Source organism: Palaemon carinicauda, chromosome 20, assembly GCF_036898095.1.
Source record: "Palaemon carinicauda isolate YSFRI2023 chromosome 20, ASM3689809v2, whole genome shotgun sequence".
Taxonomy (NCBI): Eukaryota; Metazoa; Arthropoda; class Malacostraca; order Decapoda; family Palaemonidae; genus Palaemon; species Palaemon carinicauda.
The window spans coordinates 100815764-100836244 of record NC_090744.1 but is presented as its reverse complement, the minus strand read 5'-3'; the positions used below and the strand labels follow the sequence as shown (position 1 = coordinate 100836244).

Below are 20481 nucleotides of genomic sequence, written 5' to 3'. Positions count from 1 at the left end.
CTTGTCCGCAAGTAGATACTTAACGACGAAAGGCCAAGGTGCCTGAGCTCGAGAGGAGGAAAGTACCCTTGATCTTCCTGTAGCTTCCTTGAACCAAACCTCGGGCCGTAACCGAGGAGGGAAAGAACCTGGTAAGCTCCCAGAGGAAGAGGTAAGCAGTCACCCCTTGTCCGATGGAGAAATCTTCAACGGAAAGCCCCCCCGCCAAAAATCCTTCCAGGGCGGGAGAAGGAGAGAGTACTCGTGCAGGAGAGGGGACCCTCGAGACCGACCTCTTGGGAACCAACTTCGCCCTGGGGGAAGTCACCACGAAGTCCACTCCTCTCTTTCTCTTCAGCGTAGGAGAGACAGCCGCTGGTTTGTTACCCTGGCCGGTGAGTGCTGGTTTCATAACCCTCATTAACGCCCGTGCCAGCGGATCAAACCATGTCTGCTGCTCCAAGGACACAGAGTCCGAAATCCTCGCTAAGGTGAAAGGGATCGGGCGATCCTTTGGAGAGGACACGACGGTTCCTGCCTGAAAAGAAGGTGGGAAGAATGCTGCACTGACCTGTCTTCGTCCTGCACTACCAACCTGTGCTTGGATGGAGGTGATCCCGAGTGCCGCCTAGGAGCACGCGTCCCTGCTGCTACCACCGGCTGTGGAATTCGCCGCGAACTATGGTCGCGCGAGGGCGAACGGTCGCGCAAAGGCGAATGGTCGCGCGGGCGCACAGGCGAGTGGTCGCGCGGGCGCGCCGGCGAGCGGTCGCGAGGGCGCGCAGGCGAGCGATCGCGCGGGCGCGCAGGCGAGCGATCGCGCGGGCGCGCCGGCGAGCGATCGCGCGGGCGCGCAGGCGAGCGATCGCGCGGGCGCGCAGGCGAGCGATCGCGCGGGCGCGCAGGGGAATGGGCGTGACGGCGAGGGATCGTGCTGCCGCGTGGGTGAAGAAGATCGCTGGCGGTAAGCGATGGCGAGCAGCATGTGTAGGTGAATGATCGCGTGATAGGGTGCGATGGTGATCAGCATCCGCAAGAGGGCGAGCGTTCAGGGTTGTGCGATGAGGAGCAGCATGCGTAAGCGGGCTATCGTGCAGGGTTGTGCGATGGCGAGCAGCATGCGCAGGTGAATGATCGCGTGAAAGGGTGCGATGGTGATCAGCATCTGCAGGAGGGCGATCGTTCAGGGTGGTGCGATGAGGAGCAGCATGCGTAAGCGGCCAATCGTTCAGGGTTGTGCGATGGCGAGCAGCATGCGCAGGTGAATGATCGCGTGAAAGGGTGCGATGGTGATCAGCATCTGCAGGAGGGCGATCGTTCAGGGTTGTGCGATGAGGAGCAGCATGCGTAAGCGGGCAATCGTTCAGGGTTGTGCGATGGCGAGCAGCATGCGCAGGTGAATGATCGCGTGAAAGGGTGCGATGGTGATCAGCATCTGCAGGAGGGCGATCGTTCAGGGTGGTGCGATGGCGGTCAGCATCTGCAGTTGAGGGTCGCGCGATGGCGGTCAGCATCTGCAGTTGAGGGTCGCGCGATGGCGGTCAGCATCTGCAGTTGAGGGTCGCGCGATGGCGGTCAGCATCTGCAGTTGAGGGTCGCGCGATGGCGGTCAGCATCTGCAGTTGAGGGTCGCGCGATGGCGGTCAGCATCTGCAGTTGAGGGTCGCGCGATGGCGGTCAGCATCTGCAGTTGAGGGTCGCGCGATGGCGGTCAGCATCTGCAGTTGAGGGTCGCGCGATGGCGGTCAGCATCTGCAGTTGAGGGTCGCGCGATGGCGATCAGCATCCGCAGTTGAGCTAGTAGCTGGCGAACCATGTTCCTTCAGAAGTGTTGGAGAACGTTGGCGTGCCAGCTGTAACACACGTGGGCGATCTGGAGATCGCTGGCGAGCTGATGATCGCTGACGAGCTGACGATCGCTGGCGAGCTGATGATCGCTGACGAGCTGATGATCGCTGACGAGCAGAAGGCTACGCGTGGAAGCCTGCGCAAAGAAGAAGAGTCCTTGACCCCGACCTGAACCGAAGTTCTAGATCGCGAGGGCGAACGTGGGCGCACAGGGCACGTAACAGGAACCACAGGGAAGATCATCTTGAAAGCGCTGACGAACAGGAGAGCGCTGACGAACAGAAGGGCGCGCAGGGAAACCCTGACACACAAGGGAAGAACCCCCGTGGGGGCAACCCTTTGCCCCGAAGGGATCGTTGTCCGCCGGGAGACTGATGTCCGTCGGAAGACCGCTGTCCGTCGGGAAGACCGTTGTCCGTCGGGAAGACCGTTGCCCGTCGGAAGACGAGATTAGACTGCTGTCCATCTGCACCAAGACGGAAGATCGAGAAAAAGAAGTTGTAGGCTGCAAACGGAGATTCAAAAAGGCGCCTCAAGCACCCTTATAGGGAGATGAGAGGCCCTTACGACGAGGCGGACGGAGGGCCTTACGGCGAGGGAGGCCAACAGCAACAGCAACAGAAGAAACCTCCGAAGAGGAGTCTCTATGAGTGTACTCTCTCGCGAACGAAAGAGAAACACTTCGTGGAAGAGACAGGTCAGCCAGTGACCTAAGAGGGGCAATCCTCCGAAGAGGAGCTCCTGCAGTTGCCCAGCCCCTTGAGCGAAACTGCAGGTGCGACCGCTCAGCACCAAGAGCATAGTCGCACGAAAAAAAAGGCAAGAGAAGAACCCCCCAAAAGAGGAAAAGCTCAAGCCTGGACAGGAAAAAAACTTCCCTCGGAAGGAAAGTTATCCGCCCAAGGAGGCAAGCCTCCTGACTGTTCTAAAATGAACTGGAGAGCTGTCCGTCGACACGGGAGTACTACCAGTAGAAGGAGACACGCCCCTGACGACAATACAAGGGGGGAGGCAGCAATAGCCGAATCCCCAGGACTCAACCAGACAGCTCACACCGTTGCTATATTACAGAAACGAACTAGATCGGTAACTGTAAAAAAATAAAACAAATAATATTAGTACACATTCATTCCCCCGGGAAGGCTCCGAAGAGGAATCCCGAGGAAAAGGAACAAGAATTACACAACAGGCACGTGCCCTCACAACCACTTACACTCGCGGAAGGAGAGCTGTAACCAAACAGAATTATAACAATTATAATTATGTAACTATGTAATTATGTAATTTAAAAATGAATGAACACTAAAGAAAAAACGAAAACCCCGAAAGGAATCGTTCTACAAGCTGAAAAATTAACAACTACAATTAGATTCATAAACTAATTGAGACAAAATGTACGGCGTAGCAACCCCACCCACACGGGAAGGAAGCTACAAGGGCGTAGTAAAACATAGTAAAAGGGTGAACGACCTCAAGAGAGAGAGAGAGAGAAAGACCGAAGTCAAACTCGATCGCAACCCATAAAATTAGGCCGTGGTGGCCTAACTGCCGAGGCCTCCACGTAGATATCGTACACTACACACACACATCTGAAAAGGAAACTTACTTATTTCTATACTCAAATATATATACAAACATGAAAACATGTTTACATATATATTGAGTAAAAGAAAAGTAAGCGATTAAGTAAAGACAAAACAGACAATGGCTGCCAAGCGAGGACCAAGACAGAGACGTCTGTCACAGTCCGAGCCAAAAGTGAAAGTGAGTATTCACCTGTGTGTGAGGGGGAGGAGGGGTAGCTAGCTACCACTCCCCTACCCCCCCGCTAACTAGCGCGGGGGTAATACACCCTCGTTAAATTCTAATGGCTCGCCATTTCAGCTACGCTAAAAGTAATACCCTTTGTAAATAGCGTGGTTTGTATTTCGGTTACGGAACAAAGACTGATTAGGAACAAAGTAGTGATGGTGAGAACAAGTGTAAGAAATTAATTAGCAGCTAGAGCAGAAATGAATGTGTTGAGGTGGTTTGGCCATGTAGAGAAATTTGAAAATGGCTGTCTGCTAAAGAAGGTGATAAATGCAAGAGTTGATGGGAGAAGAACAGTACATGTATAGATTTCTCATAGAAATCTATATACATTATGTTCAATATGTAAAATATTTACCTTTTCTTTTGTCAGTGCCTCAATTAGTTTGTTGCCTAAGTCATAAATGGTTTCCATTTCTGTAGTTTTCAGGGTAAGCTTCCCTACTTTAGCACCTGTGCCAGTCGCAGGTCTGTCAATCTGGACTTCTACCACCTCACCTTCAATTATCTCCGTCTCTTCTTTGATACGAACACCAATGGATCGACGGAATGCCTGTGTCAACACCTCAGTCTTGGACATGCCTAAACTGAAATGAAATACAACTCCCTTACAATTCATATCTCCATATGCAGTACTTATATAATGTAATACGAGCTTAATATCAAAATTACATAATTTGAGAATTAATACACAGTACATACCGTTATATACAACAATCTAAATACTGTTTGCAACATCAAAGAAATTTTTACGGAATAATCATCATGATAAAATTAGATAGCATATACTTTACATGAAATATTTTCACTGACTAATCCTAGTTTCAATTAATTAAAGCTTAATAAATATAGAGAATCCCCAATCCTTATGTTGTTCAGTAGCTAACCTGTAAATTTCCGTTGCAGAAATTGCTGTAAACGGTGTGTCTGGCCCTAGGGATTGGGACAGCCCCATGGCTATGGCAGTTTTCCCGGTACCTGGCTGGCCAGCTATGAGAACGGCTTGACCAGCTAGCTTTCCTTCTTTGATCATACTCTGTACCACTCCGGCTGCTCTCCTTGCCTGAAATGCAAAATTCATTATGAAATTCTGTTAACTTTACTCACATAGGTAACAGGAGCCCTAAGGATGTAAGTTCAATCAAACTTTTGTACAAGGCAATTAAAGCACCTTTAACATGGATGGCGAACCAAAACACTGTCATCACCAATAACTGACTTTTAACCACTTTAGGTAACACAAACACTTTATCATAGCTATATCAATGACAGCATGAATGACTTTCAAGATTATTTTAATTATTTACTCAATATATATTAGCTTTGTCATAAATCATTTTTGTTAAACACAATAAGAAAACTATCAAGCCGAATCTCAATATCAAAAGTCAAACTAACAATTCCTATGGCACCTACAAGCATTGGAGCTCTTTCATAAGAATTCTTTAATACACGGAAGAGGGAACGTAACATCAGTGCCCTCTTTCTTAACTTTCCCAACTTGTTAATTTTCACTTGAAAATTTATCCAAATTTTGGGAAAGTACATCAGCCACTGAGTTTAACAATGGGTCTACTTGCTGTAGATTGACTCAACTCATGCCATTAGATCAACTACTGGTCAAAGGCTTACACACTAATCCATAGTTATGGTTTTGCCAAGATTTATTTTGGAATCCATGTTAATTACACTACCAAAAATCATTACAAATTTAAGCCATGGTCTATACATCTATATCAGTTGCTGCCACTTACTTCAGATGATAGCATCTACCAAAGGTGGGTTGGTTATATTTAAAAATTAAACAAAAAAATTAGGAATAAAATGACCACTTTGTAGGCTTTTATAGATATATCTTACCCAATATTCATATAAGTATTCTTTTCAAAAGTAGATTTATTTATCTACACTATTACTAGAGGCATTATTAATTCTATTAAAAGTACCTAAAACCACAATGTTGATACTATGACTGTATTACCGGTATGTAATAGACTACGTTTACATTATTACCTCTTTACTTCATGCCATAAGCTGCTGAACTATTGATTAGTAAGCTCCCAGCTTTCAGTGGTTTTCATTTCCCAAGAATATAACAGCATTATTCTAACAATACAACTTCGCTGGTGCTTGGTATTGTCCTTTTTTTTGTTTTGTTTTCTTTATAGAATTTTTAGAATATCATCTTTTGACCAGATTTAGTTAAGTAAAGAGCAGTGTTGTACTGTACGGACCTTTACAAAACTTAAATATAAAGCCTTAAGTGTGATCCTCCTTCTAAATGTCTATGTGTAGAAGTAGAGCATATGGTCTACAGAATGCAGTAGGTATAAGGAGTCTAGTAATTATTCTGAGGGCAAGTGTTTAACTTTTCTCAAGGATAAAGAGAAGGATAATGTTCAGACAAGAACGTGGAAAGAGTTGGAGAGTTGTCCCCAAACCATTCAGTAGCTCATATTACAATCACTAATCCTTCCATCTCTCCAACACCTAATCCTGATCTCTCTCTAAAGCATTCATTTGTCTTCATCTCAAGTTCCTCCGAGGTTCAAGTTAATATCTCAAGAGACAGACATTTTGAAGAAAGCAGTAAGAGATTTAATTAGCTTTTGTTTGCTGGTTCCCTCCAAAGCTTGCTTGCTAGTGAGATAAATGCAAGCTGATTAGTGATTCCAATGTAGTCTCTCCACTTAAATCGTTTTTGGAAGAATAAGTTTAGATAACGGATTGTTCTAGGTTAGCTAGATACTTCAAAATGCTTCTCCAGTAAGAAGAGCGATGGTAAGCGTTACATCATCGATAGACCCTCATCCATTGGTCTCCTGTTCCTTATTCCCAAAACCTTTGATCTTCCCTAATGACTTGCAGTTACAAGATGCTTTCACTTGTTTGTCATTAGTACTCAACATTTGAAGACTCTCAAGTATCCGACCGTTTTTACAACCGCTTTTATGACTCCAGTCACTTTCATTTAGGAGACGAGAGCTGTTTGCGCATATGTTGTACAATGCTTACCTTTCATGAACTAGCAAGCCATTTAGCATCTGCCTCTCATGTTATAACCCATCACACACCACTTCTCAAACCGTTTACCACCCATGTACCCATGTGCTACCAAAGAGCCACCTCTCAGGCACTCATTCATTCTATTTCCTCCTCCTCTGACCAGTTTTGAGGTGTGACTTCCTTTACATCAGTTTCAAAGACAGTTTATCAGATTTTTTTTGCTGATGTCCAAGACAGTTCCTGCTAATTTGACTGATCAAGCTACTACTATCTCGTAGGAACTTTCAGGAGTATCTCGTGCTTTGCTTGAAACCTCAACTACTAATTCTTGAAACAACTGAAAATTTTCACACACTTTTCGGAGACCATCTACTTTGTTCCTTTAGTAGAGATTCAACCTTATACAGTAGTCTTCAGAAATAGGAAAAATTACAAATTTGGAAGTAATTTGTATTTCTCCTAAAGATACAAACATGACAAACTTATAACAGAGTTTGTATTTTTCCTAACATACAAACACAAATTCTTTACTATACGAGATATTCTAGCGCGTGCTGGAAAATACGGAAGAAAAACCTTAACAAGGTCGTTAACGACCGGGCAGGTAATTACCCACCTGTTAGTGGTGGAGGACCGCCGGTCGGTAGCTGTTGTTTACCTTCAATCGGATTCTAGCTAGGACTATCCTAGGGGGGCGGTGATGGAGGGAAGATTTGAGTAAAGAATTTGGGTTTGTATGTTAGGAGGAAAAATACAAACTCTGTTATAAGTTTGTCATTTGTTCCTACACTTGATACAAACCTCATTCTTTACTATAGGAGACTTAGTCTTGAGGCCAGGGTGGCCAAGGAGTTCCCTATTCCTAGCGAAGATAGTCCTCAGACTAGACTCTTTTGAAGCAACAACCTTCCGTTCATCTTCTTTCTTTGTAGGTCCCCCTAATCTTCAGCACAACTGAAGGTTTGCAGCCTCGAGGAAACAAATGTTTCAAGATGAAGTGGGTCAGGAACCTTCAACTCAGACCCCTTCAAACTTAGGATTCCCCCGAACTTGCAAAGGGGAAACCTCGTGATCACGAGTATAACTTATACCCTGTGAGAGGAATCAGACGAGTATCAACCTTATTTCCATTGGTGAGTCCAGCTGAAACTGGATAGGAGACAAAGAAGATAGATGGATTATTATTATTATTATTATTACTATCCAAGCTACAACCCTAGTTGGACAAGCAAGATGCTATAAGCCCAGGGGCTCCAACAGGGAAAAATAGCCCAGTGAGGAAAGGAAATAAGGAAATAAATAAATGAAGAGAACAAATTAACAATAAATCATTCTAAAAACAGTAACAATGTCAAAACAGACATGTCATATATAAACTATTAACAGCATCAAAAACAAATATGTCATAAATAAACTATAAAAAGACTCATGTCCGCCTGGTCAACAAAAAAGCATTTGCTCCAACTTTGAACTTTTGAAGTTCTACTGACTCAACCACCCGATTAGGAAGATCATTCCACAACTTGGTAACAGCTGGAATAAAACTTCTAGAGTACTTCTTAAAACCTAGTGTAACCCAGAATCCTCAACCAATGGTTACTGTCCCCTGAAAGGGCATAAGGTAGCTACAGCACCTGTTGACCTGTCACAATAGGCCCTATAGAAAGAGTGTCTAGAGACCTATGTGTCACGTTGCTCAAATAGTGAGCGGTGAATGTAGACTGGCGTTTCCAGACCCCACCACTTAAGATTTGGGAGACTGAGAAATTTCTCTTAAATGCCAGTGAGGCAGCCACTCCCCTAACTTGATGGGGTCTGGGTTACGCTAGCTCTGGGTCTCCGTGAAAAGACCTCGCAATAACTTTCTTGAGCCAGAAAGGGATGGAGTTGCGAGAGATTCTCTTCTTTACCCTGTTGGTACAAGGAAGAGATGACGGAGACGTGGTCTGAAAAGTCTGGTGCGCCTCAGATATTTCTTTGACGCCCTGACTGGGCATAGTAACGACTGGTCTGCATCCTGTGTTACCTTATTGAGTGTGGAAATTCTCGAAATCTCTCATCGGTAGATGAAGGATTATGAGTCTAGCCACCAAGCCCGGAGCGAAGTTGCGAGACACTCGCCCCCCCATCTTTTAGAATGGGTGACGTAAGACAGACCATGTAGCTAACTGACCCTTTTAGCGGAGGACTGAGGTACGAGGAAGACGGTCTTAAGGTTCAAAGAGTAGCCTGAGGCCCTTAAGGACTCATAGGACAGACCCTTCGGCGAACGTAAAACACGTCTCAAGGTGATGGTCTAATCTCATCTGGGGACAAGATTACTCAAAACCCCGAAACAACCAAGGTGATGTCTTCTGAGGCGGAGAGGTCAACCCCTTCTCAGTCTACAGACGAGGCTCAAGGCTGCGCGATAGCCCTCAATTGCCGAGACTGAGAGGAGCTTTCCTCACTGAGGTACAAAAGGAAGTCTGGGAACTACTGATCCTTCCTTTTGAGAACCCAATTGCTCCACATTGTCGCTGTTGTAGCGGGTAAGAAGTCCAATGTCTTGGCCCCAGCAGTTAGGACTTCTTGTAGGGACTGCCTGGAGTTTTGGTTTGACAAGTCCTCGTGGCTCGCAAGGTAGCCGACTTTATCAGACCACGTGTCAAGCCAGAAGGGGCATTGAAGTCGCTTCCCTTACCGAGGCTTCTGTGACTGAGAAGAGCCTGGAAGAGTAGAGAGTCTCTTCGAGGATTAGCCTGGTGTGAGCCTCGCTGTGAGGGGATCCAAGATCAGGGGAGAAGGTTGACGTCTCTGATCTCGGAGAACAGACTAGGTTTAAAGGTCGGTCAAGAAAGGCAGAGGCAAGGGACAGTGGCATTGCACTAGCCATTAGGACAATGTCCTAGAGAATGACCATATATGGTCAACGACCAAGCCTCCTCTCAATTCCAGCTAGGACCAGGGAAGGCCAGGCAGTGGCTGCTGAAGACTCAGCAGATAGATCTATAGGCTGCCCCAAAACCCCCCAACCTTAGCTTACAAGGATGGTAAGGTTGTGGGCACTGATGGCACTAACGAGTCTGAGCAGGACTCGAACCCCAGACTGTCACTAGATAGCCTGTCTAAGGCTGGAGTGTCAAAGGGTCGAGGAGACAGATGCAAATCGCCGAGGCATGAGATATAACACATAGTTCTTAGAGTCCTTAAATAGGAGGATTCTAATTCCCTCGACGGCAGCTCTCTCGAGGAATCCTCAGGCTGCGATAATTCCTCGCGTGTTATTATAGGTAAAAGTGGAGACACGAGTAGCAGACAAACCTTATGTCTTACCCCTCGTATCTTTCTTATCGAAAGGGGAAGAATGGTAGAAGTCGGAGCGTCTAGAGGTAATGGCGAAGACTCTGTCATAAGAATAAAACTCTTAATGACGATGGTCGCGTGCACAGCGATAATTGCGTGAGTGCACGGACACTCTGAGCTAATTGTTGTGAGAGCCCGAATACTCCGCGTAACTGATACTCGAAGGTTCTAAGTCCTGTGAACTCGAAAGTCCAACACGACAGAGGCCCGGAGGACTCCTAAGGTCACGAGAACCTGTAGGATAAACATGACGAAAGTTTAAAGGCTCGCGATCACGCCCGCCGAAAGGGTGATCGTCACGAGACCCCGAGGGGTCAATGTGAGGAGAATCAGCAGGTTCAAAAAGACGTCTCCTTGCAACACGAGGGGGAGAACGTCATGGATGAAAATAACTCCTCCACAGGGTAGATTTGTTCTCCCGAAGGAGAATGTCGCTTAATACAAGGCTCTCGCTCCGCCCCTGGAGGAGAACCAAAAGCGTAAGAGGGAGGAGCATGGATCAGCAAACTCCTACAAGATTTCACTCATGAGTGGTAAGAAGGTTCTCCCGAAGGAGATCACCTAAAACAAGCTTTCTCCCTGCTCTATGGGAAAAAGCGTAGGTGTAATAATTTCTCTCTCGCGAACGAGGGAGAAGTCCTCCAAAAGGAGGACATCGCCTAAGGCAAACTTTCTCCCAGTTCTATGGGGAAAAAGCATAGGCGTAATCTCTCTCTCTCTCTCGCTAACGAGAGAGAAGTTTTCCCAAAGGAGGACATCGCCTAAGATGACAAATTCGGAGATAATTTGTATTGTTCCTAACCATACAAACCTTAGCTATTTACATTGGGTTTACCTTTCGGCGTAGCTGAAATTGACGAGCCAATAGATTTTAACGAGGGTTAACTACCCCCGCGCTAGTTAGCGGGGGTAGGGGAAGGGGTACCTTGCTACCCCTCCCCCCCACACACCAGTGATTTGCTTCACTTCACTTAGAGGTAAGACTTGACTTGGGTGACAGGGCTGGCGGGCAAATATGTGTAAATAGCTAAGGTTTGTATGGTTAGGAAAAATACAAATTATCTCCGAATTTGTCATTTGTTCCGTAACCGAAATACAAACCACGCTATTTACATTGGGTGACTTACCCCTTAGGAAGGGTGGAAAGTCCCCAGCCTTACTGACTTTGGCTTTACCCGGGGACTCCGACTCCAAGTGAGTAGCACTCGAGAAAAGGAGTCCCTGCACCTCACAAGTTCCTCGCTTCGCAAGGAACGTGTGGCCTACATAAGTTGTGTGTGGAGGAAAGAGCGTGACTCGTCCTATGAAGTTGACCTTGAGACCTTTAGATAGGAATCCAGGATAGGACGTTCCCAATACCACCTCGTCAGGGTATGGGGGACGCGACAGTATTAAGCTTAATACTAGGAGCACAAGGAAGCATGGTTTACCTGCAGAGGTTGAGGTCAGCTATGCGGAGACCAGGATGCTGCTTCCCCAAGAGAGGGGAGAATGAAGAAAGTAGTAAGGGTCAGACATACTCTTTCATTCACGCAGACTAAAACCGGGTAACAACACCCTCAACCTACTGCTACTTGTCCATAAAGGAGCCTGAGGCTAGACCAGCTGTTGTGCAGCCACCACAGGGCCGATAGAAAAAGTATCGAAGCTCCTGTGGGTCACGTCCTGCAGGTAGTGGGCTGTGAAGGTTGTCTGACGCTTCCAGACCCCAGCTTGAAGTACCTGCGTCACAGAGAAGTTTCTCTTGAAGCCCAGGGACGTAGCGATGCCCCTGACGTCGTGTGCCCTAGGGCGACGTGACGGAGGAGGGTCCGGATTCAAGGCGTGATGGATAACCCTTCGAATCCAAGCCGAGATGGTGTTCTTGGTGACCCTCCTCTTCGTCCTGCCTGTGCTAACAAACAATGCTTGCACCTGAGGACGAACTGCAGCTGTTCTCTTCAAGTAACACCTCAGACTCCTCACTGGACATAATAGCAGCTGGTCTGGGTCACTTGTTACAGAACGGAGACTCGCGACCCTGAAAGAGTCGAACCGTGGGTCCGGCACTCAAGGGTTCTGAGTCTTGGCAACAAACTCAGGGACGAACCTGAACGTTACCTCCCCCCATCCCCTTGAATGGGCGACGTCGTACGAGAGAACATAAAGTTCACTAACTCGTTTGGCAGAGGCCAAAGCGAGCAGGAAAGCCGTCTTCCAAGACAGGTGGCGATCAGAGGCCTGGCGTAATGGTTGGAAGGGAGGTCTCTTAAGAGCCCTGAGGACCCGAACCACGTTCCAAGGAGGAGGTCTCACTTCCGACTGAGGGCAGGTAAGCTCATAGCTACGTATGAGTAGAGAGAGTTCCAGCGAGGAAGAAATGTCCACTCCTTTCAGCCTAAAAGCCAAGCTTAAGGCTGAGTGATAGCCTTTCACCGCTGAGACCGAAAGGCGCATTTCCTCCCGCAAATAAACGAGAAACTCCGCTATTGCTGGAATAGTGGCATCGAGTGGAGAGATACACCTCCCACGACACCAACCACAGAAGACTCTCCACTTCACCTGGTAGACTCCCTTAGAGGACTTTCGCAGGTGCAGAGACATTCTCTCTGCAACCTGTTGCGAAAAGCCTCTCTCCGTGAGGAGACGCTGGACAGTCTCCAGGCGTGAGGCCGAAGCGAGGCTACGGCTCTGTGGAAGATGTTGCAATGTGGTTGTCTGAGTAGCTCGTGTCGAGGGGGAAGTTCTCTCGGGAGCTCCGTCAGGAGCTGCAGAAGGTCCGGGAACCATTCCACGTGATGCCACAGCGGAGCTATCAGAGTCATCGACAAGTTGAAAGGTAGTCTGGTCCTGTTGAGCACTCTTCTCATCAGACAGAACGGTGGGAAGGCGTACACGTCGATATTGTCCCACCGTTGTTGGAAAGCATCTTGCCAGAAGTGCCTTGGGGTCCGGGACTGGGGAGCAGTACAGAGGCAGTTTGAAATTCAAAGCTGTCACTTACAGATCCACGGTCGGGGAACCCCACAAAGTCAGGACTTTGTTGGCTATCTGAGGATCCAAAGACCACTCGGTACTCACTATCTGCGAAGCCCTGCTCAGACTGTCGGCGAGCACATTCCTCTTGCCAGGAATGAAGCGAGCTGATAGCGTTATCGAGTGGACTTCGGTCCACCTCAGAATCTCTACTGCAAGATGGGATACCTGCTGCAAAAAAGTACCTCCCTGCTTGTTGATATAAGCCACTACCGTGGTGTTGTCGCTCATCACCACCACGGAGTGACCCGCCAGGGTCCGTTGGAACTGTTGAAGAGCCAGGAAAACGGCCTTTATTTCTAGCAGGTTGATGTGCAGGTACTTTTCTGATTCTGACCAAAGGCCTGAGGTCCTCTGGTTCAGAATGTGCGGCCCCCACCCTTCTTTTGACGCATCCAAAAACAGTGTCAATTACGGGGGGAGGACAAGGAGATCCACTCCCTTTCGCAGGTTCTCGTCGACCAGCCACCACCGCAGGTCCGCCTGTTCCGAAGGTCCAATCGGGAAAAGGAAGTCCAAGGAATCGGATCCTTGATTCCACCGGGACTTGAGCCGCCACTGCAGGGATCTCATCCTGAGACGGCCGTTTGGAACCAGACGGGCCAGGGAGGACAGGTGACCTAAGAGACGCAACCACGATTGGGCAGGAAGCTCTTCTCGCCTGAGGAAGGGTTCCGCCACCCTCCTCAGCCTTGCTATCCTGTCGTCTGATGGAAAGGCTTTGTGGAGATTGGTGTCTAACAACATGCCTAGATAAACCAGTCGTTGGGACGGCTGCAGAGAGGACTTCTCGAGATTTACCACGATCCCCAGATCCTGGCAAAGTCCCAGAAGCCTGTCTCGGTGTCGAAGAAGGGCCGACTCCGAGTCTGCTAGGATCAGCCAGTCGTCCAGATAACAGAGGAGACGGATGCCGTTCCTGTGCGCCCAAGACGAAATCAGGGTAAACACTGGTGAACACCTGAGGTGCTGTGGAGAGACCGAAGCACAGCACCTTGAACTGGTAGGTCTTGCTGTCTAGGCTGAATCTCAAGTACTTCCTGGAAGACGGATGGATTGGGATCTGGAAGTACGCGTCCTTCAGATCCAGTGTGCACATGAAGTCTTGTGGTCTCACTGCAAGTCTGACCGTGTCCGCTGTCTCCATGCTAAACGGAGTTTGCTTGACAAACTTGTTCAGAGCTGAGAGGTCGATGACGGGTCTCCAGCCTCCAGACGCCTTCTTTACAAGAAAGAGCCGACTGGAGAAGCCTGGGGAGCCGTCGACGACCTCCTGGAGAGCATCCTTCTTGAGCATGGTCTCGACTTCTGCCCGAAGGGCTAGCCCCTTTACCGATCCCATGGTATAGGAGCTCAACGACACTGGATTCGCTGTCAGGGGAGGTGAGATGTCGTGAATGGGACGCGATACCCTTGGCCGATCACGGAGACCGTCCAAGCATCGGCCCCATGTTGCTGCCACCTGTGCACGCAACTTTGAAGACATCCCCCCACAGGTGGACACGCGGGGGGACTGCCACTCCTAGCGTTTGCGGCCGCGGCCGCTCCCTCTAGGAGTCTTGCCTCCCCTGGAGGACTTACCGCCCCTCTTGTCCTTGGCAGGAAAGGGCTGGGGCTTAGACACCTTCGTCTTAGCTACCGGCGCCTGCTTCGGTGTCTTGCGAGGCTGCTGCGGAGCTGGAGGCTTGTAGGGCCGAGATGCAAGGGCCCTTTGGAGGAGGGAGTCCTGACTAGACTTCCTCCACCTCTCAGCTGTACGTTCCATGTCCTGGGGCTCAAACAAATTCCCCCCGAGGAGGGAGGCGTGTCTGAGCCTGTTGACGTCCACGGTGGGGACCTTCGGATGGATCTTCTCGGTCACCGCATCACGACGCTTGAGCACCGAGTTGGCCCACAGGTTGGTAACCTGATGCACCAGGAACTCGATGAAGCGAGTGCCCGAGAGGAGGAAGGTCTCCAGGGCCTTCCTATTGCTCTCCTTAGACAGATCCTCAGAGCGCAATAGGATGCCCAGAGAACCTAGCCAGACATCCAGCCACGAAGTGGCCTGCATGGCGCACTTCGCGACCTTCTCATGGCTTAGAATCTCCGACGCCGAGAACGTCACCTGCCGGGCGGAGAGCTTCTCAAGAGGAACTCCCCTAGTAAGCTCTTCTATCGAATGGTGGAGGGGAAGAGCGAGGCTAGACTCCCCCATGATCTCAAAATACCTCCTCTGCTGGAAACGAGGAGGTGGGAGGAGTTAGTTCCCGGCAGAGGAACGACTGGAGGTAGCGAGTACTGCGAGCTGAGCGTTGGCCCTGGCTCTGGCACTCTTCAGCCCCTGGGACCAGGGCAGAGCCGCGCTGGCCTTTGGGGGCTTCTGAGTTCCATAAACCTGATCCAGGACCGTGTCCTTGCCTCCACGGGGGGTGATCACAGGGTCCATGAACCCGTTGAGCTGTCTCATCAGGCCCAAGACCTGCCAGAAGGCATGCTCAGACTCTTGCTGCTCTCCTCCCTGCGGACTGGCAGCTAAGTCTCCTGTCCCCGGAAGCTCTTCCTGGGGAGACACGTGGACGTTCTCCCGGGGTCTAGCTGGTTCCTGACGAATATGTGCAGAAGACTTCGGCAACGTCTTGGAGTCCTTGGGTTCCCTCCTGGGCGGGATACAAGACTCCAGCAAGGTTATCTGGTAGGCACCTTCCGCACGAGACGATTCTCCTCCACGAGGAGGTAACTCCCCCCTTGGTGCCGAGGGGGAGACCGCCGCCTCACTGGACTCTCCCGAGGACGGAAAAGCCTCGTCTACGGGAGAAGGAGAAAACGACTGCGAAGGGAACGGGGCCTTCCTGACGGACCTCTTAGGAACCAACTTCTACCTGGGAGAAGTCACCACGAAGTCCACTCCTCTCCTTCTCTTCAGCGGAGGCGAGGCCGTCGCTGGCTTGTGTCCTAGATCGGCGAGTGCCGGCTTCATAGCCTTCACTAACGCCCGCATCAAAGGACCAAACTAGGGCTGCCGAGACACGGACACATAGTCCGAAATTCCCGCTGAAGGGAAGGGGATAGGGCGATCCTTCGGAGTGGACACCACTGGACCTGCCTGCAAAAAAGAAGGGGAAGAAAATTGCCTTGACCTCTCCGAAGGTCCTTCCTTGTCCTGCAAAAGAAACCTGTGCTTAGGTGGAGGCGATCCAGACTGCGACCTGGAGACACGCGTCCCTGCTGCTGCCGCGAGCTGCGGAACCCAACGCAAACGGGGGTCGTGCTGACGCTCGCGCAAGGGTGACACGAAAATCGCGCACGAGGGGCTGTTGGAGCGCGGGCGCGCAATCGCGCGAAGACAAACGAGCGCGGGCGAACGGGCACGTAGGAGAGTGAGTGCGTGGGCGAACGGGCGAGCTGGCGAGTGAGCGCGCTGGCGAGTGAACGCGCTGGCGCGTGGGCGAACGAGAGCGCTCAGGAGACCGCTGAGGGCCAGGGGACCGATAGTGTCCTGGAGACCTGTGACGCGTGGGCGAGCGATGGCGCGTAGAACGCGCAGGCGAGTGACGGCGATTGCGAGCTGATCGCAGGGGACCTATGTTTCTCCGGATCTGCTGGGCGCTGACGCGTAGGAGAGCGCTTGCGCGCAGGCGATGGATCACAAGGAGGATCTGGCGATCGCCGGAGCTCAGGGGAACGCTGACGCGCAGATCGCTGACGAGCAGGAGAATGTCGACGCGTCGGAGATCACTGTCGCGCTGGAGAACGCTGGCGAGCAGGGAGACGGCGCGTAGAAGGCTGCGCAGGAACTGTCGGCGCGACGCGCAAAGTCGAACACTCGCGAGTGGACTCAGGAAGAGGAGGCGCGTGGGCGTGCAGGAACTCTAGATGTACGCGCAGGAGAAAGCTGACGAGCAAGATCGCGAAGGCGAGGAGAAGTTGAGTCCTTGCCCAAGTCCTGAACCGGAGTTCTAGGGCGCGTATCAGGAACTGGAAGCGCAGGTGCGCGTTGACGAGCAGGAGATCTAGTGCGCTCAGGAGACCGTTGGCGCGCAGCAGGAACAGGAGGATGTTCGTTGTCCTTAGGAGAGCGCTGGCGAGCAGTAAGGCATTGATCATCAGAAGAGTGCTGGCGAGCAGGAGAGCACTGGAGATCAGGAGAGCACTGACGAGCAGGAGAGCGCTGACAAGCAGGAAAGCGTTGGTGTGCAACTACGCGTGAACGCGCAGGGGAACCCTGACGCGCAAGGGAAGCGCCCACACCGTGGGCGACATCCCTTTGCCTCGAAGGGACCGGTGCCCGTCGGCTGACGAGATCAGACTGCTGGCCGTTTGCACAGGAAGTAGAAGGTCTGGAAGGCGTAGGAGAACGTGAACGATCCCCGGAGAGGTCTAAGGACGTGGCTGCTACAGACTGCTTCTGGTGAGGAGAGTCCCCATCGGAGGACGGAGGAGGCGAAGACTCGAAAAGGCGCCTCTTGACACCCTTATAGGGAGACGGGAGGCCCTTGCAGCGAAGCGGACGATGAGCCTTACGGCGAAGGCGGCCACGAGGGAGGTCATCAGGATCATCAGTCCTCCGAAGAGGAGTCTCAGTCAAAGTGCTCCCCCGAGGGGGAGACAGCCGCAGGAGAGCCCGTAGGATCCCCTTTCCCCTCCGAAGGATCTACAGAAGGGGGAGGAGAGCCTTCAGCAACGTCATCACCAACAGGAGCCGCAGAGGAATGACCAGACTCGTCGGAAGCCTCTGCCACCACGACGTCGACGATAGACAGAGGATCTACCTCTGCTATCACCGGCGACTGCTTGACAGCGGCCCCTAACTGAATAAGGTCAAACAGGGCTTCCTTGGAGGGCAGGCCCTTAAGCCCCAAGGAACCCCAAAGCTGAAAAAGATCATCATTATACATAGAGTTAACATTATCAAAATCCTCCCCCGGAGGAGGAGGGGGAACCGCCCCGCTATGGGAGGCGACGCCCTCTCCTGCACCCCGAGGTCGGGAAACAGAACTAGGGCCTGCGCTCCCACTCGGCGGTCTCTCACTAGGAGCCGGACTAGGGGGAGCTTCGGAGGAGGTTTGGGCAGCGGAAGAAGAGTCCCGAGAGCCTTCCTCCTTCAAGGCAACCCTCGAAGGAGAACGGTCTCTCTTGGACCTCTTCTTACGCCGGCGGGCAAACCTCTCCCACTGGGAGGCAGACCACTCCCTACAAGTATTTTCACTATCACACCGTCGGCCTCGACACTGCGGGCAAAGGGTGTGAGGATGGTATCCACCGCAGACATGAAGGTACCGCAAGGGCGGCCGGCAATCCCAGGGCACTTGCGCATGATGAACAGCAAAGCGAGGCCAACTTCAAACACACAAAGCTGAGGAAAAGCAAAAAAAAGATTAAGGCTGTCAAAAACGAGGACGATAGACAGACGTCTGTACATCGTCCGAGCCAAAAGTGAAGTGAAGCAAATCACCGGTGTGTGGGGGGGAGGGGTAGCAAGCTACCCCTTCCCCTACCCTCGCTAACTAGCGCGGGGGTAGTTAACCCTCGTTAAAATCTATTGGCTCGTCAATTTCAGCTACACCGAAAGGTAAACCCAATGTAAATAGCGTGGTTTGTATTTCGGTTACGGAACAAACAAGTTTTCTCCTAGTTCTAGGGAAAAAATGTAGGCGTAAAAATCTCCCTCTCGTGAACGAGAAAGGAGTCTTCCTGAAGGAGAGCCTGGCCTAAGACAAGCTTTCTCCCAGTTCTATGGGAAAAAAGCATAGGCTTAATAATCTCTCTCTCGTGAACGAGAGAGAAGATCTTCTGAAGGAGGGCATCGCCTAAGGCAAGTTTTCTCCCAGTTTTACGGAAAAAACGTAGGCGTAATAATCTCCTCTCGTGAACGAGAGAGAAGTCCTCCCGATGAAGGACATCGCCTGAGCCAAGCATACTCCCAGGGAGAAGTTCCCCCCGAAGGAGGAACAAGCCGTAGACTTGCTTTTCCCCAGCTCCAGGGGAGAAAGCACAGTCTTCGGGGACGAGATAGCAGAGGTAAAACTCATTGAGCTGTTCGCAACTCCTCATGAAGGAGGGAAGGTTGCTGAATGGCTGAAGTTGGGAAGCTTTCCCTCGGAAGGGGGGTGGATCTCTCACGCACTCCAATTCCGAGGAAGGTTATCATTCCCTCGTAAGGGAAGGATCTCTAATCCCTGGAAGCCAACCTCCTGTCAGCAATCAAAGTTTCTCAATAAGTTGATCAAGTTGCAGGATGACAACGAGTGTTACCTCGTAACATGGGCAGCTCATGAGCTACCACATGAAGCGCAGGATAACGAACAGAGCGGCCGAAGCCCTCGGCATTGCATTCTACGTCGCTTCTATCTGGGCATTTTCTTTTAGCCTAACACGTTTCCCCTATCCCTTCTGCTTTCAACCGAAGAGAAGAAGTGCCGAACCCCTGCATCTTCTTTCGAGGTTTCCGAGAGACTCGAAATCCTCAACTCATTAGGGAGGTTGTCCTGTCTGAAAAACGGGAGCGAGGGATTGACCCCGCTAGTGTATGATCGGAGATTTTCGTGTGTAGCACTAATTGTGTGCGAACACCTGCGTGACTGGGGTCTGAAGACTCTGCCATAAGAGTAAAACTCTTGATTGTCATGGGCGCAGTGTTGGATGGCCGTACGCGAAAACTCCGCGCGACAAGAGTCCGAAGACTCTCTGACCTAAGAGTAACACTCTTGATGACTTGTGTCACAAAAACCAGAAGTTTCAGCGTGATCGTGCGTGCTTCTAGAGGTTGTGTAGCGAGAACCCGAAGGGCTAGAGCAACAGGAAAATGGAAGTCTCCCTTGTTACGAGACACCGAAGTGTCAGCGAGACTAAATGCACGAGAGCCCGAGGTTTCAGCAACTTACTGTGAGAAAACGAAGGGATAGCACACCGGGAAACCGAAGTTTCCTTGTCACGAGACCCCAAAGGGTCAGAGATCGAGAATTCAAAGGCGAGAGCGATCTCTCTAAAGATAGAGAGTGAAGCGAGGAGAAGCGCTCTATCTGACTTTTTCTAGAGGGGACCGAGACCCTCAAACTATTATGCGAAGAAGAGGGTTCGAGGTTAGGACGTGCTTTGCCCTTGGCCGCGCTCCTGGTTTCTTAGATGATCCCTCGCACGACGACGACAGCGAGGCAAAACGATGACGAGAGGGAGCGTTCTTCTCAGGTTTGTGGCACGAGCGTATATAGTCTCGAGACAAAAAGTCTCGGGGAGAGACAGAAGGCGAGAAAGAGCAAGAACGATAAAGTCTCTTCCTATTTCGCATGTCTCTTTGGTGAGAAAATTTAGGTGAAGGCGTAAACGGGCGTGCAGTAGGGTGTTCTCGCACGTCTGTGCCAGCCGTAGGGCGCGCGCAGGAGAAAATTCCCTAGCGCGCGTACAGTGAAATCATATGGGGCGCGCGGGCGTGTGCGCATATCTTTGTGGATGCGGGAGAAGGCTGGAGCGCCAGTAAGCACTGGCGCGTTGGTAAGG

The 20481-nt window shown here is 50.7% G+C and overlaps 1 protein-coding gene across 1 annotated transcript in view; it reads right to left on the bottom strand.

Annotated features, from left to right (window-relative positions):
- The window catches only part of LOC137614340 (ruvB-like 2), a 52985-nt gene that overhangs the window by 29106 nt on the left and 3398 nt on the right, over positions 1 to 20481 (bottom strand). Inside the window, exons 3-4 of the mRNA XM_068344110.1 lie at positions 4527 to 4702; positions 3998 to 4226 (exon numbers count right to left, since the gene is read on the bottom strand). Of these exons, the coding sequence (XP_068200211.1) occupies positions 3998 to 4226; positions 4527 to 4702 (405 nt within the window). The remainder of the gene's footprint in view (positions 1 to 3997; positions 4227 to 4526; positions 4703 to 20481) is intronic.